At 42.9% G+C, this 24,716-nt stretch overlaps 1 protein-coding gene across 8 annotated transcripts in view; it reads right to left on the bottom strand.

The window, feature by feature from the left end:
- Positions 1-4,946: 4,946 nt before the first annotated feature.
- SETD4 (SET domain containing 4) overlaps positions 4,947-24,716 on the bottom strand; it is a 29,885-nt gene continuing 10,115 nt past the window's right edge. For 2 of the 8 annotated variants that reach the window (XM_048867344.2, XM_048867332.2), the window contains 5 exons: positions 23,296-23,470; positions 21,886-21,967; positions 21,334-21,414; positions 20,417-20,540; positions 4,947-13,662 (listed from right to left, as the gene is read on the bottom strand). In XM_048867344.2, the coding sequence (XP_048723301.1) occupies positions 13,528-13,662; positions 20,417-20,540; positions 21,334-21,414; positions 21,886-21,967; positions 23,296-23,470 (597 nt within the window). In that variant the 3' untranslated portion in view covers positions 4,947-13,527. The remainder of the gene's footprint in view (positions 13,663-20,416; positions 20,541-21,333; positions 21,415-21,885; positions 21,968-23,295; positions 23,471-24,716) is intronic. The other 6 variants (XR_007358883.2, XR_007358885.2, XR_007358884.2 and 3 more) reach the window with 6 other exon arrangements.

Below are 24,716 nucleotides of genomic sequence, written 5' to 3'. Positions count from 1 at the left end.
GGCACTCTTTGTAAAAGATTATGGTAATTTTCTTTGTGTCACATCACACAGCACATGGGAGCATATGATCTGGCTAAGAAAAAGAGTAAATGGTTCTTTCTGCATTTATTGATCTGTTGATTGGTGACATGAGTAACATACAAAACACAGCTGAAAATGCTCATACACTGAGAATAACTACTAAATAAGACTTCCAAAAATTTTAGTGACATAAGGACATCAAAGATCGGGTTTAGTTTTGCCCAAGATGTTCTGCAATTTGTATTAACTCAAAATTGATAGCCCGCAATGGGAATAGTAATGATGTAACAATCATAACTCCACTATTAAACACAGTAAATGTAGCTGAATAGTTAAAGACACAAGCCTCAAATCAAGTTTCCTATTGAACTTGACAAAACAAGTGTGGGAATATTTTAGTGATCCCTGCTCAGAAACATACAGGATTTTTCCATGGGAGAATGCTTTCAAGAATTAGATCTCACAGGTGAATTATAAAAAATGCCAAGTCTTGTGTGTTTAAAGACACAGAGCAACAATTAATACAGGTGTCCATGTTCCAGCAAAACTCCACATAGTAGGCTGAGACTTCCATTTGGGACTTAAACTGTTTTTGCTTTTTTGTTTGTTTAAGTTAAGTGCTGTTCTCCCCAGAGCTATTGCTTTGAACACTAAACAAGGGAACAGAGCTAGCCTTCTATAACAGCATCCATAAAAATGACTAAAAACACGTGCAAAAGACCCTGTGAACAAGAAAAGGGGCAATGCAGTTGCAAAATAAATAAAATCAAGCAAGACCAGTTTGAATTTGCTACTGGACAGTCTCTGCTCTGGAGTTAGAGCAGTGGTCCCCAAACTGTGGGGCACATCCCCCTAAAGGGGCGTGAAGAAAAGTTTGGGGGAGTGTGTGGCGGGGCCTAGGCCAGCCCCCACGGGGGCACTGAGGGAACACCACCCAGCTCCCTCCACTCCATCCCCTGCTCTGCCCCCAGCCCAGCTCCATCCCGAGCTGCAACTCCACTCTGCAGCCTAGGGTGACCAGGTGTCTGGTTTTCAACTGGAACACCCGGTTGAAAAGGGAACCACAACCAATGGAAGCTGCAGGGGCGGTGCCTGCAGGCAACAGCAGTGCCCAGAACCGCCTGCACACCTCCACCTAAGAACTGGACCTGCTGGCTTCTTCCAGGGCACAGTGTGGAATCAGGACAGGCAGGAAGCCTGCCTTAGCCACCCGCCCCCACCCACTGTGCCTCTGACCAGGAGCCACCTAAGGTAAGACCCAACCCCCTGTCCCAGTCCTGAACCCCCCCCCAAACCTGGAGCCCCCGCCTGCATCCCAAACCCCGCATCCCTGACCCCACCCCAGAACCTGCACCCCCAGATAGTGCCCTGACCCCACCTGCCCCAGCCCAGAGCCCTCTCCCACACTCTGAACCCCTCTGCCCCACCTCCCAACCTGGAGCCTGCTCCTGCACCCCAAGCCCCTCATCCCTGGCCCCACCCCAGAGCCTGCATCCCCAGCCGAAGCCCTCACTCCTTCCCACACCCCAACCCTCTGCCCCAGCCTGGCACCCCCTCCCACATCGTGAACCCCTCATTTCTGGCCCCACCCTGGAGCCCACACCTCCCGTTAGAGCCCTCACCCCCTCCCCACCCCAACCCCCCCATCCAAGCCCAGTGAAAGCAAGTGAGGGTGGGGGAGAGCGAGCCACAGAGGGAGGGGGGCCATAGTGAGCGGGGGCCAGGGCCTCGGGGAAGGGGTGGGACTAGGGTGTTCAGTTTTGTGGGATTACGAAGTTGGCAACCCTAACTCTGCCCTCTGCCCTGCCCCCAGCCCAGCTCTGTCCTCATTCCCTTTCTGCCCCCAGGCCAGCTCTACTTCTAGCCCCAGCTCCTCCCCCATCCCCAGCTCTGCCCCCAGCCCAAACTCCTCTGCTGAGTAAACTGTGCTGTAGTGGAGGGAGGGGCACAGACAGATTCCGTTATTGGTAAGAAGGGGGGCGTGACAGAAAAAGTTTGGGCACCACTGGTTAGAAGTGCACTGACAGCTAGAAGCTTTGCTGAGACTTAATGTAGATCTTAGCAAACTGTCACTTAAAAGAAAACGTTCAATTATTCTGATAGCTTCTAACTTTTTATTTATTTAGAGCTTTTACTTGCTTGTGATACTCGCCGTACCCTCTCAGAAGTTTGAAAATATTTTCCCTTTAGAGTGTTAGTAGTCATCCAATCGGTGTGTGATGGGGTCTGTGGGCAGGGTAGCCACAGATGCATCTCCAGAATGCTGGCCATTCGGGTATTTCTGGGAACAGCGTGGGCCCATCCCCGCCTGTATCGCCCCACTCCCACTGGCATGAGATTGCACCACATAGTGCACGTAAGGTTATGCCACATGATGATATTTTAGCGAGTGCCGCCCCCCACCCCCCGGTGTGACCTCGCATGCCCGGTGCACATAAGGTCACCCAGCGCAGGCGGAGTGGCACACTCTTGCTATTGGACAAAACCACATCCAGTTTTGTCTCAGTACTGGATGCAAAAGTCTCTAGCTTAAGTTAAGTGGGTGCTTTAAGAGCTCAAGCTAGACAACCTGGCAGGAGGAGGGGTGGTGGCTGGAGCTCACGTGATGCTGATGCTCAAACTAATAATGCAGTGGTGATATACAACGGTTAATCAACGGCTAATCCAATCATTCTGTGTAACTCCAGAGTTGTTTTGCATGGTGGTAGCTCTCACTCAAGTTAGGCTAGCTTGAGTAATTTCAGTGTGCTAACTCAAGCTAGCTGTTGCAGTGAAGACAGGCCCTAGCCCCCTTTCTGGAAATGCTGTGCGCGCACCCAGAAGCAACGCAAACACCTTTTGAACTGCCAGTTGTAGGCCTGCAGGCTTTTTTAGACATTTTTGACGTACACGACATGGCTCCTGGTCACACAGTGAGTCAGTGGCAAAACCTTCAACCCTTTAGAAAGGTGTAAAATTACTCATGTCAAGCAATTTTCTATAAAGAACAAAACAAACACAGCATTGTTTCCAGATAACCTCACCCTTCCCTCCCTAGGGATTACACATTGCTTGTGAGTGTGTGTTGAAGAAAGAACAAACAAACAATCATTAGCAATATGGTTTCTCAGTGTATTTTTCAACTGAATGGAGGGATTTAGTATAATTATGGCAAATGTACTGACACAATTGGCAATTTTCTCTCAGGAGACCAGCAACATTTTAATATTTGATGTGTCATAATAACTGAGGTAAGTCTGCAGAACTGTCTCAGTGATGCCAACTCCCACTATTGTATTGCAAGTCTCACAATATGTTTCTTAAAGCCCCAGCTCTGGAGTTAAGCGATTACATGAGAATCTCATTTTCATTTATTTTTTTAGAAGTAAGTTTCTGGTACTGATGCTTGCAGAGATAATGTGAACCGAGTGAAGCCCAGTGACTCAGAAACAAGAAATCTCATTATTTTCAAGCCAACTTCAAGACTTGTGACTCCTGGGTGTTGGCAATATTGCTCTTTAGAGAACTTTGCAGAAAGCTTGTCTTTGTTATGGCTGGCTGAAATCGGTGCTATATTCCCCTAGCCCATGAGCTTCCAATCAGTAGCGGAGGAGGAGACTGTGACAGGAGAGAGACCTAGCTGAAGCCTTACCTGACCACACAGACCCAAATCTCAGCGCTTGAGGTTTTTCCCTAAAATAGGAAGATCCACTAACCTCCAGACCCCTTCTTTTGGCCAATGCCAACAGTGGGGTTATCAGGCTCTGTAGGAAGTTAGGACCCCATCCCCACATCCTCAGCTACAGAAGTTGGCAGAAAGAAGGAAATGGAGAAGATCCCCAGCCAAAATGAAAATAAACATCAAAAAGGTAATTGGTATTTCATGGTGCATAACACCCAACTCACAATGATTACTGAAACTTGTCTAACACTGGACAGTAAGCAGAGTTACCACACATTTTAATATTATGATGATTTAAAATGGCTGAGAACATTAGTGGAACTCCATTCATATTTCAACACTGATAAATCATTTTGGACCAGGTCCACAAGTTGGGCTTACAGCCCCTTTGTGCCACTTGAGTGACTCAAAGGAGCCACAACCCAGGCACAAATGCCCAGCTGAGAACACCCCTGTTGGGCCCTGCCCTTTCATGCCTCCTCCCCTGGTGTAGGGGACAGGGAGAGGGGGCACCATTGGCACAACTTAAAGCAGCTTTAAATTGCATTCAGGCTGGGCCTTGCTCTGAGAATCAGAGATCTAGAACCCAAACTCCCACCATCCCTCCCTGCACTGATCTGCTGTCAGCCCGAAAGAGGATCTAGCCTTCAGAATTCATACTGTGGTGTTAATCTACCATGCTATCTACCCTTTGTCATTATCATTGGAAAGCACTGAGGCAGAATTGAGAAAAGCAATAATATATCTATATGACTCCACTAAGGAAAAGGTGATTTACTGCAAGACAATCTTTAAATGAGACTCATTACTCAGAGGAAACACAGTGGAAGAAATATTTTTCCAAATACAAGCGTAGATGAAATGTAGTCAGAGTCGTCATTCAAAGTATTACAACTTGCCAACAAGCAAAACCACAGTAAATGGCTAATAAAAATGAATCTTTGTAAAGAGTAAAAAAAAAAAATTACATTATTGTATAGAGTAGTTATTTCTCAGACAATACTGTCAATTAATAGTGAAGTTTTACTTCCTGTCAGTTAAAAAGAACAAGAATTCTTCAAGCTAAAGAATGCAGACATACATCGTCTGTGAGAATCATAAAAAGATCAAATGTAATATTTTCTTTCAACCCAGACAACTGCCTTGAGATTTTCCATTCAGACAGCCTTGAAAACTGCCTCCAGCATTTGACAATTACTTCTGACAAATACCATTTGGCACTGAGTGATGTTTTAAGTGAAATAAAACAGTGAAGAAAACTGTACATGATGAAAGGATTTTTTTTTATTCTTAAGAAGTGACTGTAAGTTATATATTCACAAGATAAAGTTTATACTTCCTGTCAGTGACAAATTCCATGTGATATTCAGGGCTGAGGTAAAGTTTGACAGTAATAGGAAAGGAAGACAAAACTCATTCTCATGTCTTTTAAAGCAGCCAGAGTTTTCTTTTTTAGTTATAAACAAAGGGAGATCTGCAAATACCTCTGTTCTACATCATTCTTTACAATGTAAGTGGTCTAATGGAGAAAATTATTCCTTAAAATTAAAATGGTCAAAATGCATGTAGCATGTACAGAGGATCTTTCTCTCACAGACTCTTGATAGTCATCCAAGTTGTAACCTGCAACTGGTAACAACTATAGAATATCGGCATTTGTTTTAAAATGTTTGTCACTCATGGGGACCCTTAAGGATAGGTTAAAAGTATTCAAGGAGCATAAACTGATGGGAAGTGGGTGTCACACTGTCTGGAGTGGCTCACGACCATGAGTGCCTGCCTCAGGACAGACTGACTGTGTTCTACAATTAGGTTTCACCAACCCAGTAACAAATGTGAACTCCTGGATCACTGTAACAGTCTTACAATGGAGTCATAGACAGTACCCTTAGACTCTCCAGTATATCTTGCCACCCAGGCAAGCTGGCCTTAATGATAAATGGTCACTTACACCAAAAAATCACAAAATATTCAGGTTGTTTCCAGTCCCAAGAGACTAGTCACTAACCCCAGATCAGTTGGTACCCTAGATCTTACACCACAGACAATGCCTGTAGCCAATCCTGTAATAAACTATGTATTAACTAGGAAAAAGAAACAAGAGAGTTAAATACAGGTTAAAGCAAGCAAATATATACACACAAATGAGTTACCCTTTATGGTTCCTAAAGATGACAGAGATGTGATGATCTGTCAATTCAAGAGGTCTTTCAGGGCAGTCCCAGAGGATAAACCCTGGGGATCTTGGCCTCAGTTTAGCATTTCTGTCCCTGTGAGATGTTCAAACAGCAGAGATGGAAAATTTGTTTGTATCTTTGTTTTATTTCCTAGATTCAGCCTCCAAGTCCATAGGACAAGCTTCCTTGCACGTCATTTCCAAGATGCAACAGGGCCATTCGCCAATCCTTTGTATTGCGACATTCCTTGATGGTCCATCTGATTTTGATAGTTTTTCTGGATGGCTGGGGAGAAACACTCTTCCCATCTGAGTTCACAAGTTTAGAGCAAACATTTTCAAAGTTATAAATCAAAAGTTACATATTTCTTTATAGCATGGAATACAAGCATTACAAATACGATTAATGCATGCAGCACAAATAGACACTCTATAAGAGTCTGATCACTAAATACATTCTTGTAAGACTAATACCTATTTTGAGCAAAACTAACACAAAAGTAAACAGGTCTGGTCTCCAGCTATGAGTTTGTCAGTTCTTAGCTAATGCCTGCAGCCTTGGCGAGAGCTGGCACCTGGCCTGCTAGTGTCACAGTGGGTTTTCAGCATTTTGATTTTAACAATGATTAAAACAGCCAGGTATTAGAACTTTCTTTGGCATTTTGCAGACCAAAAGTTGCAGTGTTTGTGGCACTGCACTTTTCTCTATATCTAATGATACGGCTACACTTTGAGCTGGAGGTATAATTCCCAATTTGAGGAGACATACTTGTGCTAGCTCTGATTGAGGTAGTGCACTAAAAATGGAAAGTAACTGCAGGTGACATGAGGCTGGCAGCCCCAAGTATGTACATGTCCAATCAGTGACAATGGAGCTACATCAGTGTAAATAAGGGGAGAATTCAGGACCCGAATCTGTGAAAAAGAAGAGTGGACAGTACTCAGTTACACCAGGGCAACCTCACTAAGGGCATGTCTATACTACAAAATTATGGCAACCTCAGTCAGGTCGGCATACAGCCACTGCAATAATTAGATCACTTTCACGTGTCCACACTACACTTCTTGTGTCAGCAGTGCACATCCTAACTAGGAGTGCTTGTCCCAATTATATTGTCAGTGTAGGGCATTCTGGGATGCCTTCTGAAAGTCAATGTAAGCAACAGAGTCTACACTGACATTGTGTTGACCTAACTACATCGACATTGACTCTATGCCTCTCATGGAGGTGGAGTTATTATCATAGCAGGGCAGTTATGTTGGCAGGAGTGAAATGTTAGTATAGACACAGAATTAGGTCAACTTTTGCTGCACTGTGTTGAGCGAATTCTGTAGCATAGACTAGACCTCAGTTAATGGGATTGAACCAGAATAGCATCATACCAGAATTCACCCCAGGTCTGTGTCCGTGTCTTGGACTGGAGTTTCAGACATGCTCTAAATTTGGGGAGGCTACTACAAAAAAGATAGATAAAACATAAAAAGATGGAAGCATGACGAATAAGAGATAATGTTCCTTCAAAACATTTTGCTTCTGTTGTGTCCTAAATGCAGAGGACTAAAATGACAAGGTGGTTGAGGTGACTTCTATTGGTGGAAGAGACAAGCTTCTTCTGTGTACCTCGCACCCATGTTTCTTAGTATCCTGGAACCAAAATTGAAGCAGACTAGAATATAAGCTTTGTAACTTGATCCTAACAGCAACTAAACAAATGGATATTTTTCTTGACTATGGAAATCAAGTAACAGCCCACTGAAAAAATGATACTCTCCCCCTAATATTAAAATATAAAATACAGCAAATATAATTATTTCTTGATAGAATGTAGTTTCCTCTCTTTCTGCAGTACATTTGCATCATCTAGTGGACATCTACAGAAATTACACTAATTTCATGCAGTTTGATCAGTATTGTGTTTTTGAACACCTTTGTGTTTGTTCTGAACTTAGCACATTGTGTGGTTAGCAGAAACAATAAATGAGAAACTGTTTCACATTAATTCTTTGCTTACTGGTATATTATGACTAATGGCAAAGTAGAAACCTCTGGGCATTCCAGTCAAAATGAGAATGTTCTCTAATTCTGTGTCCTGTGCTGATTGGCTGTTCACTCTAACCCTCCCCTTCCCCTCTGCAGGTCTCTCCACCTCAGCCTCTCAACACCTGCCCCTTCTACTCTCTCCTTCCCTTCTTTCCATTTAGCTGATCCCCCTCCAAAGTAAATCCACCAACCTGTCTCCCTCCAAAAACTTATGGAAATAACTAACATATGCCATTTGCTGCCATCACACTGTTCACTCTGCTTGTGTGTTCTACCTCTTCCCCCACCATGACTATGTTGTCTATTTGCACAGTATTGCCTCAGTTTCCTTGTATTACCTCATCTGCTTGTATCTAGCTGTCAGCTCATGTTCTATATGCAGATTGTAAGGTCCTTGGGGTAGGGACTGTCTCTTTGTTCTGTGTGTGCAGCATCTAGCACAATGGGGTCCTGGTCTGTGACTGGGGCTCCTAGGCGTTATGGCAATATATAATATAAATGAATAATAACAAGACAGAGCTTCATTGCAGTGTTTTAGACATCCTAAAGAATATTAAAATATAAAACTCATGAGAATTATGTGATTTCTTTCCATTTCAGTGTGTGAATTAACATCGTATGAGTTTGGGTTTTAGATATAACTAAAACCAGTCACGAATGCCAAGATTCTCTTGGTTTCATGTTGAAATGATGAAACACTATGAATTCCACATGATTTTGCTGCAAAAATGAACACAAGGGTAGGTTTGCAAAGTGTTTAGCAAACTTAGTCCAGGTGTACTGTATAATTAAACAAACCAGGCAGCTGGTGCAGCAAACCTTTCCCAGCATTCTGTTTATCATCTTCATCTATAATTATAGATGCACTAAGTGCCTGCAACCACTTCAGATTAATTCCCAAGGACCGTCTTCAAAAAGATTTTATATTTGCAGGGAGCGTTCAACCTCAGAGGGGCAATGTATCCTTCACTTAAAGATTTCTTCCTTAGGGAGTGTCATTTTTTAAACATTTTCATCGTGTACGTAAAGCTTTAATTAACAGGGCTTGAGAGCTGATGCTATCTTATCTTGTTCTGAACAGTTAGATCTCAAAACATTAAGAAATTATGAATGATCTCTACCCTATCGCTAAAGAAATGTGAAAACCAGAAGCCACTCGCCAGAAGAGATCAAAGAAAATCCACAGGATGTTCACTTTAAAGTGAGTTTCTATTCTAAGTGACTCAGGGAAGATAGCATTGTAGGGTGCTATGTTTATAATTTTTCAGTGACTCCAGATTTCATTTGTTCAGCTCTCATACACACACACACACACACACAAACAAAAAAACCCACCTTTCCCCCGCTAAATGCCAGCAGCGCACCTTAGGATCTGAGAGTCAAGATGAGTTATTTCTTGCCTCAAGTATTGTCACCAGCCATGAAAATTTTGCTCCTGCTGCTGTTACACCTATGTAGTCCTATTGTCTTCTCTGTAGTTGCACAAGTATAACTGAAGGCAGAATGTAGCTCTGTATTTGGGACTCTAACAGTTCTGCTGCTGATGTGCAAGTCAGAACTGAATATAGCTTGCTTCCCCCAAATCTAAGGTGGTGCTGCATCACTGACAGGAGTAAAATGTAGTAAAAACCATAGTGGTGGTACTGAAGTTTGCAGATCTGCCTTGGACACCCACAGGGAGTAGATCTGTGGAATGAATGAGAATGGGCTATTTTTACAGTGTCTCTTTTCATAATAGAGCTACGTTTAAATGACAGACCGATTAAACTCTTTGAGCCAAATGTTAACTAACAGCAAGTTACTAAAACTAAGCTACTAAGATAACAAGAGTCCTTTTGAGCTTCTAGAATGAGAGCTAGAGAAGCTAAGAATGTACAAAAGTGGTTAGGTAAAACATCTTAGGATGCCTTAGCTCAGATGTATTTTACACCCTGATTCAGCAAACCACTTAAGCCCCATTGAAGTCTTACACATGTGCCTAAGGCTGCAATTCAGCAAAGTTGTGACTTCATACTTAAGGGTGGGGCAGGATTTTGCCTTTGACGTTAGTCTACTAATGTCAAACTGTAGTGTATTCCTGCAAGTCCAAGGCCACCTAGCATACCTAGAGAAATGGAAATAGCTCTAAGCAATCTCCCCCCCCCCAAAAAATCTTAATTATAGCCCCATATCACCTCAAACTAATTTCTAAACCCCTCTCTTTCTAACTCTGTAAAACACTGCTATTAACTATTCAACATACGCAAGGCCAGATCTTCAGCTGGTATACATTGGCCTAGTTCCATTAACTACACAGAAATATGCAGATTGATAGCAACTCAGGGTCACACCTACGTTCTCTAGGGATAATTTTATTAAATGAAACTAAGCGGAAAATCAGTTCCTGGCATTAGTCACAGCTAACGGCCTGAAGTCCTCAGGCCAGCTCCTCAGCACCGAAGTTCTCTTTGAACTGCCTCAGTGCTACAAAAAGGATCCACATGAGCTACTGAGAATTCCCCTGACCTAGGAGAATTTTCAGCTGGAGCAGAGTTAGCATAGCCAGCTTCACACCACCCCTTCTCAACATTCCGGGGACAGCGGTCACGTCAGAGCAGGCAAAAGCATGGCTGGAACTCGCAACACTCTGGCCCTTCCCCAGCTGCTGCAAGGGCCCCTAGGACATGTTACACGATGGTACAACTGAGAGTGTAAAATGCTGGGAGTGATTTGTAGAGACTCTTGCCACCACTTCAAAGAGATTAAGTTATTTTAGAAGTGTTTAATAGATGGGCATTGCGGATGTAACTAAAATGTATGTATGTATGTTCGTTCAGTTTTTTATTACCTTATTATTTTTATTACCGTAACATATAGGAGCCCTAGACATGGCCCAGGCTCCTATTAGGTATGCTAGGAGCTGTTCAAACACACAAAAATACAGCCTTATGTTATTTTTGTATACTATAGTTCATTTTACGTATGACTAACATTATAGTAAGACTTCCTTACAAGATGCAGTGTGAGGCCATGAGCTGCTGTAACATAGCAAGCAAAGAGCAATTGGGTACCTTAAAAAGAGCAATAGAGTAGCAATCAGCTCCCTTCCCAGAGTAGTCGTATCTTCTATTCACATCATCTAGGCTTTTCATCCCATTTCAGTAATTATCTGACAAAAATAAAATTCTCTCTCCACCCATCTTTCCAAATGCCCAAGTGAACAGAAGAGTCTTGCAGCATGATGGAAAGATTAATAAATTCAGGCATTGGTGGACCAAGGGTGGGTAGGGGGAAATTACAGAGGAGAGAGACCTGCTATGAGAAAGTCCTCCTGCTTAAAACGAAAGAACTCTAGCTCCGGTACCTCCGCTGATCTGAACTGTGGCAGTGTAACACTTAAGGTATGTCTACATGCTGCCATAAATGTAGAGACACCGCACGCCCAGCTAGCACACATATAAACAGCAGTGTAAATGAGGAGGAACTGCTTAGGTGAGCAGAGTATCCTACACACTTGAACCACGTGGTATATACACCCAGCACAGGCTCTCTACACACCCACATCTATGCTTCTATTATTAACAGTTTCACGTCCCACTGCCCGAGCCTTTTCCCTCCACAGTGAGAGGCTCCGGCACCAAGGAGTCAATGATCTGGAAGTAAATAAATATAAAAAAAAATCACTGCTGATAAAATTTGCACATGACACAAAAAGACTGGCATAATAATGAGGACAGGGCAGTCATTCAAAGTGATCTGGATTGCTTGGTAAAGCTGGCCCCATTCAGACAAAATGCATTTTAATCTAGACAAATACAAAGTTACTAGTAGGAATAGGGGGAGGATATTACCTCTGTACACAGCATTAGTGAAACCGATACTAGAATTCTGCCCCTACAGTCCTAGTATCCAAAATTTAAAAACAATGTAGAAAATTTGGAGAGGGGTGCAGAAAAGAGCTCCCTAAAATGATTCAAGGGCTGGAGAAAATGCCTCACAATGAGATACTTATAGAGCTCAATAGCAAAAACATTGAGAGGTGACTGGATTACAGCACACAAGTTCTTTCCTGGGGAGAAAAGACTGGGTACTAAAAGGGTCTTTAAACTAGAAGAGAAAGGCAGAGCAAGAACCAATGGCTTGAAGCAGAAGCCAGACAAATTCAAACTGGAAATAAGGCACAAATCTCTAGCAGTGACGGTGGTTAACCACTGGAACCATGAAAAGTGGTGGATTCTCCATCTTTACTGATTTCAAGTCAAGACTGGATGCCAAAGTGGAAGATAGGCTTTAGTCAAACAAGTTATTAGGCTCAATACAGGGGTAACTGGGTGAAATGTAGGGGCTTATGATATACAGTAGGTCAGACTAGATACTCTAAGTGTCCCTTTTTGCCTCTAACTCTGTAAGTCAGCCAGCTCCCCAGCTGTACAGGCCCTGTGCACATGACAGTTTTCAACCAACTTTGTAGCCATTTATCTATGTCCTTATACCAAGCCCATAGCCATGGAACCTAAGATATCCCCTTTCCTTCCCTCTTCAAGCTTTGCCCATCACCTGCACATATCTCCCTTGACCAAGACTTTATCCCACATTAGCTTTTCCAAAGCTACCAGGGTATTAGTAAATGGATGACATGCAGCAGATCCATACTAGAAAACACAAAAGTCAGAGACCAAGGGCCTGCAGGAAAGCACACAAAAAAGTAGTAAGATACAAGATCATTCACACAGGTATGGTCCTAATGTCAATACTTACCCTAACCCTCCAACAATTATGATGTCCAGCCAGATTGATCAGGAAAGGCAAAAAGGGGACAGGCGAAGGAAGTTTCTCCATGTGACAATCAGGACTGGTGGAAAGTATCAGAGTGGATTTCCTGAATAGCCAACATGCAAACTGTTACAACACCACAGCTCAAAATAACTCAAGCACATCTGTTTGTTGTTCAGAGGAGGAGCAATAATCACATAGATTAGCAACAATCTGGAGGAGATCTTTAAAATGGAGGAGGGAAATCCAAACTTCTGCATGATGGCCACCACCCGAGCCTCCAGCATCAGTGTACTAAACATGCATTTGGGTGGGCACTGGATGATTGTTTTTCAGTCATTCTGGGGCTGACCTGGCGGGGATGATTATATAAGGTCTGGAGCATAGGCCAAGTCCAGGGACCATAAATGAGATAGAAAAGGGTCAGCAGAGGATGACGCTGGCACACAAATAACATAGGGTGAGGCAAGTAGCTCTGCACTGCCCTCCCTTGTAAGCCACAAAAGTAGGGACATACCAGGGAGTAGCTGCTTGGCACTGTGGAGATTCTGGACTGCAGCCCCTGGGACTGCTCTGATTATGCCAGGAGCTGTTTTGGTCCCCACAGCAGCCCAGAATCCAGATGACCCAAAGGTGACAAAGCTACTCTTGCCCCCTGCATTTTCTAGGCTGCGCCTCTCAGGAGAGGAGGCACAGAATATGGCCCTAGGGCTGATGCCAACACCCATAAATGAAACTGGACAGCTTTTCCACCATAATTTTACATTATTCCTTGATGCTACTGGTCATCAAAAATGTTTGGGTCAAGCAGGCCTCTAGCTCCTGGTAAGTAAACGCCACTGTGCTGTGACAGTCATGGTCTGCTTTCTGAACAGGTCAAGTTATTGCAGTGTGCAAGTTGTACAGAATCGCTGCTGATGTTTGCAGGATTGTCAGATCTTCCAGGCGCAGTACTTCTACCAAAGCCAGTTGGTTTTCAAGGTTCACCTTGTCCTTTTTCATTTGGGAAATCTGAAGTGAATAAAAACCAAGAGGATATTTAAACTCAGTAATAAAAATAGATGTAGCCCAGAAACAGACATTTACGACTAGTTAATTTGTGCCAGAGGTAAGTGACATCAAAATGTGTACTAGTTACATTTTATGACTTATCAAGAAAACAGAATTAGTGGCAAAATGAAAAAGCGTTCATTCAAAATCCACAACACAGACAGAAAACACAGACTAAACCCAACGTTAAGAAAATATCAGGTTCCTCATTAAGTAGCCCAGTGTTCATAGGAACATAGGAGTTGCCAGACTGGATGAGACCTAAGGTCCATCTAGTCCAGTATTCTGTTCGCACCGGTGGCCAGCACCGCAAGGTTCAGAAGAACCTTACAGACGGTAAGCAGATGTTCAGCAATCTGCCCCCTACAGTAGGTCAGAGATGGTAAGCCTAGTTATATTGTAGTCACCAATACTACTCAAGCTACTCATAATTTCCACCACAACTTCCATAACCACCCCGCACCCACTCAACACTCTCTAGAACACTGCCACACCAGCATCTACTTTCTGGACACCACAATCAACTTCAATAATGGACTCGGCTAGTTACTTCATGAATTAGCTCCCATGCTTGAGTTAAGACAAAATCAAGAATAGCCTCTAGAACTAGCTTTTGTTAGAAGCAAACTCTTAACGGATCAAAGTTTTGACACAAGTACTCAACACTGTCCCATTGTGCCTTTTGAACGGTTTATATCTGAACTTATAGAACTGAAATCTCCACTGTTATCATTTCATTATACTTGTCTGCCTCGGATTTCTCTCAACATTGTGTATTCAGTTTCCTTTTCCTGATCCAGAGGACAGTAGCATAGCCCTACTAATACATTTACATTCTTACAATTTGGAATTTGTATCCATATAGATTCAACTATGTAGTCCTCTCCTCTCTTAATTTTTTCTAGCTATGTTCAATGGAATCCTTTATATACAGCGCTATTCCCCCACTTCTTCAGTCTAGTCTGTCTTTCCTGCATAGTTTATAACCATATCCGATTGGTTTTTAATCATTCCACCACATTTCTATAATGCCTACTACATCAAGGTCCTCTTCCACTGCCAGGCACTCTAGTTCACTCTTTTTGTTTTTAAAATTATTGCATCCCCTCTGTACAGGTTCCCACTTCCCAAAAATGTTCCCCAGAAACTAAGATGAAACCCCTCTTCTATGCACCATGTTCTCAACCCCACACGGATACTGGAAGGACTTCAGGGAATGCTCCCCTCCCCCAGATCTGGACCTAAGCCTTCTACCTAGCAGTCTAAATTTAGCTTCCTGGACTTCTCTCCTACAGCTCCCAATGTCATTGGTATCAACATGTACCACCATCATAGGCTCCTCCCCAGCATTCACCAGAAGTCCATCTCGGGTCTTGTAATATCCACCACCTTTGCAACGGGCAGGCAAGTCACTACACTGTTCTCTCAGTAACGACATACCTAGCTGTCTATTCCTGATGATCTAATCCCATGCCGCTGCCTGTAATTCCATCCCCTGAAACAACCTCTTTGGTGTCTGAGGAATTGTTCATCTCCATTATCGCAGTGGGAAGGAAATCCCATCTAAGAAGGTGTATCCTTCCATTTCAGCTAGGTGCACTTCCATCATAAGATTGGCTTCCTCAACTGGAAGACCAGGGAAGTCAGCTCTGAGGTGGGCTTGCTCTACAATGTCCCTATATGCCACATCTATAAACAATTCTGTCTCTGCTCCTCCAGTTCAGGCCTAAATAAGCTGTACCTAGGCTCTGAGGGCCATGAGCTGCTTGAACTGTGTGCATACATGTTTTCTTTGCTGAGGATGTATTTTTATAACATTCTTAACAGAGGTGCATTTTGTTCTCAGGGAAATAGTAATTTAATTTTACTGTAGGCAATTATATATGGCACATTGGTCTATAGTAGAGTCGACACTGAGTAGGTGTTTTGATCTGTTGTATTTTTAAATGACATTTATATTAACAAGAGCTCAAAAGCAGCTTTGTCCACAGGACATTGGTAGCGCAAGACGCCCTTTCATACATTTGCCCAGTCTAGCCACAGGGTGACAGTTCGGTCATTTCTTTCTGTGTGTTGTGAGGCCCTAAGCAACGCTGAGGAAGTGCGCACATGAGATGCATGAATGAGTCTGGGCACTGACAATGTTATCTGTCAAAGGGCAATGGGCTACCAGTCATATCCAGGGAAGTGGCTGGGCCTTAACTGCCTGAGAACCTCTGTGACCCACTGACTGTTAACCCAGATAAGGTTTTTGGGGGAAGTACGTGGACTTGCAGTTTAAGATAGATGTGGTGATAAAACTGCTTGCAGGAAGGAAGGCCCCAAAAGCGAACCAAAGGTTAAGCCTGACCACCCTCAACAAGGATTGGACAACGCACTAGTCGGGGTCACCAGTGTGGTTAAATGTTGGGCTGCATATGTGTGTGTTGCCCCAGCTCTGTGCAGACAGCTGGCACAGCAGACCTCGAGCGAACTGCCCAATGACCACAAGATCTGTTAGGGTACGAAAGCACCAGGCCAGATTTATTGTCTACAAAGCTCGGTACTAGTATCCCGCAGACTCTACCGGACCACGAATACACATATGCCCGTAACAATGGGCCAGCTCAGTGAACGGTGGGACTTTCTGTTCCTCCCTAGGCCAAAGATATTCCCTCTGAAATACATCTTTATACCCTGATACAAACAAGTTAGTACTGTCCCATAGTTAGTTACTGCCCCCTGACGTGGCTAGTTATCACCCATCACCTTGTATATGTTGGTTCAATCAAAACATCTCTATTACGTACTATCATCCTGACCTTATCTTTTAGGATGCGTTGCTGTTATTCTTAGGGGATGTTTTTGTACCATCCTTGATATGGGAATGTTCTGGTACCACTTAATATCGGGATGTGTTTGTGTGAGTAGTCTGGGCTTAGCACTTCTTAGAAACGTGTATTTTTTGCAATATTAGCCCTATTCTTGCCAGATGCTGTAAGCAGGTCCCGCCCCATACCAGGCCTCTAATACAAGAGCTTTTTTGTCTCAAGCTCTCTTCCTACTACAAGAGATATGGAACCTGCGATCTCTCATTTGCTTGGAAAAATCTCTGGGCGGTACTGGGAGAATTACCAACTCCTATTACAACCTTAAAAAGCCAAGTGTGCTGCTTCATGTGTCACCACAAAGACAGCCAGATGGCTGATACCCTACTTTTCCTGGACCAGTCCCCAGGAAAGAGGAGAGAGATTCTCTTAGACCAGCCAGCTGACCAGAGGATGACACATATTAGCGTAAGATATCTGAGCCAAAAGACATCATCTGGTTCCCCGAACTGCAGTTCCCGACTGACTCTGAGGCTCCACGGGACTAAGCAAGCCGAAGAGTAGATCCTTTAAGTATTTTTCTCTTTTGAATTCTTTTCTAAGATAACTGCGGGGATGCCTGCAACTAATAGACTTTTCCTAACCATTTGTTTGGGAGGAGGTAGTAGTAACAGTAGAATCACATACTGGTTAATCCATATAAGAAAACAATAACTGGACTCAGACTAACCTAAATTCTTAGCAAATCCTACCCTAGATCGAAAGGGGTCATCCTGCGTCTGTAGAGGTGTTAGCACAAACCGCTCTGCTGGAGAGGGGAATCTTGAACTCCTGATTCCAGTGTACTGAAGGTAGAGAGGTGGGAATGGGGGTGGGAAGGGGCACAGACACGTCCCCGCGACAGTGGCACGGCACCGCAGCTGTACCACCATACCGTAGCCACTTCCTGCAGCAACAGGAGGGTTTTTTCTGCGGATTAGGTAACCATCCTCTCCAAGAAGCGGTAGCTAGCTCAACAGAATTCTTCCATTGGCCTAGCCACATGTATATTAGAGATTAGGTTGACCAAATTACGTGGCTCAAGATGCAAACATTTTTCACAGCCCTGAGTGACATCAATCTAAATTTTAAGTGTAGACCAGTCCTGAATAAGCCATTCAATGACGGGCTCTCCAAAAGGATGTATCAATACCTGTAGGGCTAAGGAGGAGCTGGGGAAAGGGGAATGGCAGGGGGGGTGAAAGGATTCACTCTGTTATATTGGTTTCATGATTTGACTACAGATCATGTTCCTACAATGATCTGATCAGTTAAACATAAGAACGGCCATACTGGGGGAGACCAATGGTCCTGCTAGCCTGCCATCCTGTCTTCAGAGGGAATGAACAGAACGGGGCAATCATCGAGTGATGCATCCTGTTGTTCAATCCCAGCTTCTGCCAGCCAGAGCATGGAGTTGCATCCCTGACTATCCTAATAGCCATTGATGCACCTGTCCTCCATGAATTTATCTAGTTCTTTTTTTAATCCAGTTATAATTTTGGCCTCCACAACATCCCCGACAAAGAGTTCCACAGGTTGACAGTGCGTTGTGTGAAGAAATACTTCCTTATGTTTGTTTTAAATCTGCTGCCTGTTAATTTCATTGTGTGACCCTGGTTCTTGTGTTATGTGAAGGATTAAATAACACTTCCTTATTCACTTTCTCCACACAACTCATAATTTTATAGAGCTCTCCCATATCCCCCCCTTAGTCATCTCTTTTCCAAGCTGAACAGTCCCTGTCTTTTTTTTCTTTTGGGGGGGGGGGGGGCTCTGATTCTCAATCTATTTTCTTGTCAAGTTATTGATGTCAATTTACGCTATTGTTAATCCCTTGATTAATTCATCTGATCTCCAGTGTAACCTCAATTTTATTATCGCATTGTTTTAGGGAAATGCACTACGTTAACTAGCTTTGTATTTGCTTATTTATTTTCTTACTTAATTCATAAAAAGTACACCTACTTGGTTTTCTCTCTTCACATCAGATGGCCGTGAGGTACACAACACCAGATAAAGGAATATGATGGCCACTACACTCCTCCTGAGTTAAAGCCTATCACCACTGCAATAAGATTACTGCATGCATTTTTTAAAGAAAATCATTGTAACCGTTGGACCATTTTCTGATCTCAGTTATACTGATGTAAATCCAGAATCACTTCAGTGCGGTCAATAGCAAGGGGCTTTTTTCATTTGCCACCTTTTTATGCTTTACCAAGTGTTCCTAATCAAAAACCCACTTGAATTAAATGGAAATAATCCCATTGATTTAAGGTCCATATGCATAATGTACACCAAGATATTCCAAAAAGAGTGACAGTCCCCTCCAACTCCCCCAAAGCAGGGTAAATCCTGAACTAAGGCACCCTTACTGTACCAGAAGCCAATCTCAGTTATATTGGTGTAAATCTGGAGTATATTATGCCTGAAGCACACTTTGAATAGAAAAACAAAAGGCACCTTGCCCACAAAAATAAGCACTTAGCTAACGCCGGAAATAAACTGATAATTGTAGGTCAAACCATTGCCTGTAAAACACACAGAGCCAGATGCTACCCTCATTTACATCACTGAAGTTAATGGTGTTACTACCAATTTATGCTGGGTTGTCTACACAATACTGTAGTCTGCACTAGAGGGGTGCAAATTTTAGTCCACACTAGCGTGTTGCAAACTAACTTATCTGTGCTGGTGCACACTAAAAGTTCCCTAACACGCATTAATGTAGTCCTGTTTCAAACAGCAGTATGTTAACATACAAAGGAACTTTTAGTGCACACCAGCAAAGTTCACATGGACCTGTTAGTGCGCAACATGCTAGTGGGGACTAAAATGTATACCCCTCTGTTCCAGACTACAGCACCACATAGGCAAGTGTTGGATCATATTAAAGAAGTTCTGTATTAAAATCACAAATGAGTTTGATTCCCCAGAGTTTAAATTCCAGGGTATTACTAATTAAGAGGTCTCTTGGTTTTTGGTACTGTTTCTCTCCCTCTATGTATGAAACTTGCAAGCTGCTAATTGTGTTAGTACATTCTAAGACAGAGTCTGTTCTCAAAGCAATTCACAGAGAGAGAGACTCAAAGCAATACTCTAACAACAGAAACAGCACCCAGAGACTCCCCACCCTTTTGTTGTATTAACAATTGTGATTAAAATAGAGATAGAGGATGTATGTGGATGGATGCTTGGTGTGGATAATAACTGAATGATCAGGGAGGTGCCAGCCTAAGAATCCAGTGTCCATCGGCTGAAGAAGGCATCAAGTGGAAATAACCAGAGGACCCCCCCCCCCCCCCCGGAGGGCAGACTGGAATCCACCCAACAGCCTCAAGAATGGGAGAACCAAAGAACAAGATAACATCTAGCAGCAGGGAGCCGCCAGGAATGTGCTATCTGCTGATTGATTCAGCAACAGCATGATGAAGCAATTCCCATAGACTGGCATAGGAAGAAATTCCTATAAAAATAGACTCTAAAAAGTGAGAACTTTGGGGTCTGATTCTGCAAACCAACTTCCAGGAGCATCAGATGAGCATCTGACAAGGCCCTGCTCCCTCCTCATGTCCAGGCCACCTGGCCAGTGGCTTGGCATGAGCAACTCTAAGGCTGGTAACTATGATAACAACCTTGCAGAACCTGTGTGTGTGTGTTTGTATGAATGAATGTGTGAATAAATATGAGATTGAATGGCATGTTATAGCTATAACTAACTGCTTACTATGATTCTTTCTGTATTCACAATAAATGTGGTATTTTGCCTTTTTCCCTTTAATAAGATCCTGCTGGTTTTTATTTTATTGGTACAACACAAGCCCCTTGGTGGCGTCTACCCCATTGTATTCTTCTAGCCAAGTTACCTGGTGAAGGATGTGCTGTGTCTCCTCTATTAAAGAAAAGCATATTTTTGCTGCTATGTTCAAACTGCTCTCTTCATTTCTGGCTGAAATTTTATCACCAAGCAGCACTTTCTTCCAGTAGGTACTAAAGCAAAAAATATGTTTGACAAGTGATTATTTGTTGCATTCCTGAGCCAGAAGTTAAACTGAAGTTATACCCCAAAATAAATAAATAAAAACCCAGATAGATTACTAAGTCAAAGTTAGACCCACCGCACTCAGATACCACAATGATGTGCATGGTTTAAGCCGCTGAGTAGAACAGAACACATATTGCATGGTATGAAAGACAGATGGGTCTCAGTATCTTTCAGCTACTTTAACATGTTCTATCGAGGACTAAACCCTCACAGCGTAGAGGAGTGTAAATATTTTTCCTTTTAATTTTAAAACATATTTGATAACTGACAAAGCTCACCTACCCATCTGCAAACAATACCAAGATTTTGAAGGCCAAATTCACTGCTGAAATAAGCAAGATTAATTTTGTGACATTGGTGCTGAACCTTTGTACTTCAGTGATGAACTTGGCCCTGAAATTTCAAAAGTAGTCCCTGAAATATACTTTTCAGAGAAATCAGAATGATGTCTGAGTTCATGGGACCCATCAAAGTGACAAATGTAAGAAACAGAAACCTAACATTAAAGCAATATCCAGTTCTTGGAGTAGGAAGGGAACAACAACAGAATGCTTGGTGTTTAACTGAATACAGTTGTCATAGATGCAACAAGCAGACAACAACTTTTAAATTATAGATTGTTCCAAATCCTTCTTGCACCTCAGTTAGTTAGTGTGAGAAGACACAGATTAGAAAATAATGCCTCTCCTAGCCCTCTAAATAAATGACCACATTTCTATAAGTGTATTTGAAACTTACAATTCATCTGCTCCAAGACATAACAACTTGAGAGCCGTGAGGAGTCTCCATGATGGCCCATCCCTTCCAAACGTCAAATTTCTAAAAGTGTCAAAAATTACCAAAAGGTAGAAAGCAGGAGTTCATTAAACAAGTTTGTGATCTTCACACTAACACTAACTGTGGCAACAAAACGTCTGCCTAGTAGCAGCCTCCTCCCACCCTAGAACATAGTTAAGGAGAAGCCGATCCACAGTCCATGTGGGAACTACACTGTAGCATCCAGGGCAAAAGGATTCTCCCCAGCTCCCTTTCCTCTGCTGCTTCCCACAGCCTTGAAACAGGATGGTACAGATTGTCTTGTGCTGACCCCTAACCTTGATCTTTAGCTTTCATATTGCCTTTTATCCACTTAAATTCTCTTCCACTATCAAGGAGTGAAACAGAAAACCTATATATTTTTATAAACCAATTTTTTTGCAAGTTTAAAAAAAAAAAGCATCTGAACTTTTATTTCAGTTTTGTTGTAACTATTTTCTCAAATGGAAACCAGGGTTTTAAAGAGATACCTACTCTAACAAGTTATGATCCTTTAGAATGGAAAGCTTCATATTTCTCTGCTTGTCTGCTGAAAGGAGATGCTTAAGAAGGATATCTGCAAAATATATATTTAAAGATCCTTAAGCAACCAGTTAACATTGAAAACAAGCTAACTTGAACTGTAAAGTATTTTCTTATATTTTAACTATAATCAATCTTCCAACTGAACAGTACACAAAAACCAACTCAGATAATGTCAAAACTTTAATGAATTTTACCTTGAGTTGAAGAACACCTCTGAAGAGCACTCAGAAACTTGCAGGATTGAACCCAGAGAGAGAGTTAATTCTGGCATTTCCTAACTTTTGAGTACTTGACCTGGCAACCTTAATAATGTTATTTTAACACAATTTTTGACATATAGTCAGTTCTAAAGCACCAAGAGCCAGATGCTCAGCTGGTAAATCCACATAACTCCACTGAAGTAAATGGAGCTAATTTATACAAGCTGCAAATCTTACTTTAAACAACCTCAATGCTTTATAATAAAAATGTAACTTGTCTACTGCATACTCAAATCCAAACAGCTGTCTCTCTCTCTCTCTTCACATGCCTGCATAAGCAACCAAGGCTCACTGACAAAAAATAAACAAAAAAATTCACTTCCCAAGCTATTTTTTGGCTCTCCAATCAGCTTGTTGGCCAACTCATAACCAAGTCTTCACCACATAATTATTAATTTTCTATAACAATGACTTGGCTGCCTAATAGCATGGGTTTCTCTTATTGTGGTCTCAGTTCAGCAAAGCACTTAAGCACATGCTTAAAACCAAGTTTTGCAGAACTGGGGCTTCTAAGACATGCGAGCATCCTATGAAAAGGCTCTATCAATATTTAATCTGATACAGATGCATGCACGCACACACTTGAGGGTAGTTTGCAAAAATCTCCCAGCATTTCCAGTTCCATCCTTAAATTATTCTCTAAAGCCACAATCCTGCAAATACTTAAGCACGTGCCTAACTTTTACTCGCATTAGCGGTCCCATTGAAGCTAGTGTTGCTACTCCTGTGCTTAAGGTTAACCAAACACGTAAGAGTTTTCAGAATAAAGCTAACTAAGTTTCATAGCGTAACAAATAAAACCTGAGCAAATCCACAAAAATGATGGCCACTTAACACAAACACACGGTCACACTCTTTTAGTTAAAAATTCCTATTAGGTGTAGTTCAAAAAGACAAAAATGGAACCAACCCAACCCTATATTTCACTTTAATGCTGCTAACAATCCCAAAATTGATCATACTGGCTACAGCCTAATGCAGAGTGAAACTATGTAAGCTTCCTCACTGCCCCTCAATTACCACATTTATCCAGATGAAGAGATAAAGCTGCCTGGCTCACTAGTACTTCACATTTTAATATCAAGATCAAGCTACCAACCTGCTGAGACATAAACTCCACTCTGTGGGTTGTTGATGGCAACAAACCCATATTCTAGCAGAAGTCGCTGGTTATCATGAGGGCCGTAAGAGATAAACAGTTCTTCATGTCTTCTGCAATGTGAATCTGTCCTGATTTCATAACATCTCGTCTGCTCATTAAATGCAGCTTTTACCTTTGAGAAATTTTAAAAAGACAATATTTCCTCTATAGCAGTGAGGGGGAAAAAAACCCATCAGACCTAGACTGATAAAGACCAGTAATATTTTCTTACTGTGACAAAAGGCTATAAACATCTAGAACTCAATGATGAAATATTTGAAGTGATTTTGAAGACTGGGGATTGTCTTTGTTGCACTTAGGATCTTATCTGAAGAAGAGGAAAAATTCTCTAAAATACTAAAACAGAACAAACATAAAATCCTTGGGTTCAAGGCTGTGCTGCCTCCAGGAGGCAGAGCATAGAAGGTCCAGCTCAGGGGAAGCGGGAACAAAGCTAGCTTTAAGCCACCTTTGTGCTACCCTGATTCTGCGTGGTCATGTGAGTCACTGTGGTCCCTGGCATAAATCAGAGCAACTTTATAGGCAGTCCTGATGAGGTTGCCATAGGCTGCTTTCAAGCCTAGTACCAGGCACTATAGAAACCACATGCCCCCTGCACTGTGCCTTGTGAGGGGGGTAATACAGAGCTGCTTACAGGGCCCCTCTGCTGGGAAAATTCTCCCCAAGCCATTTCTGGAGACATGGGCCAAAATAATGGCATTTGGCGCAGGCATAAACATGTGACTCATTGGTCGGCATACCCCCTGGTGGCTGGGGCATGGTGTAAAGACGTTCCTCCTTTAGCGCCCCCTGCTTGACAGCCATTCCACCCCTACTGCGGTCTGATTCTTCATGCAACTCAGCCCCCCTCCTTCCAGCTCACGTAGAGTCCCACCCCTACCAGGGTAAACCAGCTAGTGGTCCTTCGACTCACGTTGGACAGTCAGTCTGAGTACGGACTCACCAGTCCTCCTCTCTAGTATCAGGGGAGTTCAGCAGTCCTTACTCCTCAGGGAGAGAGGGGGACACCCCCTCTTCCTTGGTGGGCTGGTAGAACTCAGGCCCTCCGACTCCACTGGGTCCAGACCAAGGACCCTCATTACGTAGTCAAGGCCCTTGCGGTCTCCTGGTCCACGTCTTACCTTATCCTGTCTTGGGCATTTATCTCAGCCTCTTCCCAGGCTCCCAGTATATCAGCTCCACTCTAAGCCGCTTTCCAAAGGGTCATTGCAGGCCTTCTTAGCATTTTCTGCTACCCAGCTGGGTCTGTTGCAGAGGGGTTTTCCTCCACTCCCCTGGCAGGGCAATCCCTGACTTGGCAGAAGTCTTCCTGCTCCTTGCAGGACCCTCCACCACTGGGGAGAAACCTGGGTGGATTC

Source organism: Caretta caretta, chromosome 1, assembly GCF_965140235.1.
Source record: "Caretta caretta isolate rCarCar2 chromosome 1, rCarCar1.hap1, whole genome shotgun sequence".
NCBI classification, from domain to species: Eukaryota; Metazoa; Chordata; order Testudines; family Cheloniidae; genus Caretta; species Caretta caretta.
Note: the sequence above shows the minus strand (reverse complement) of the source record. Positions and strands in the feature narration are given on the sequence as shown.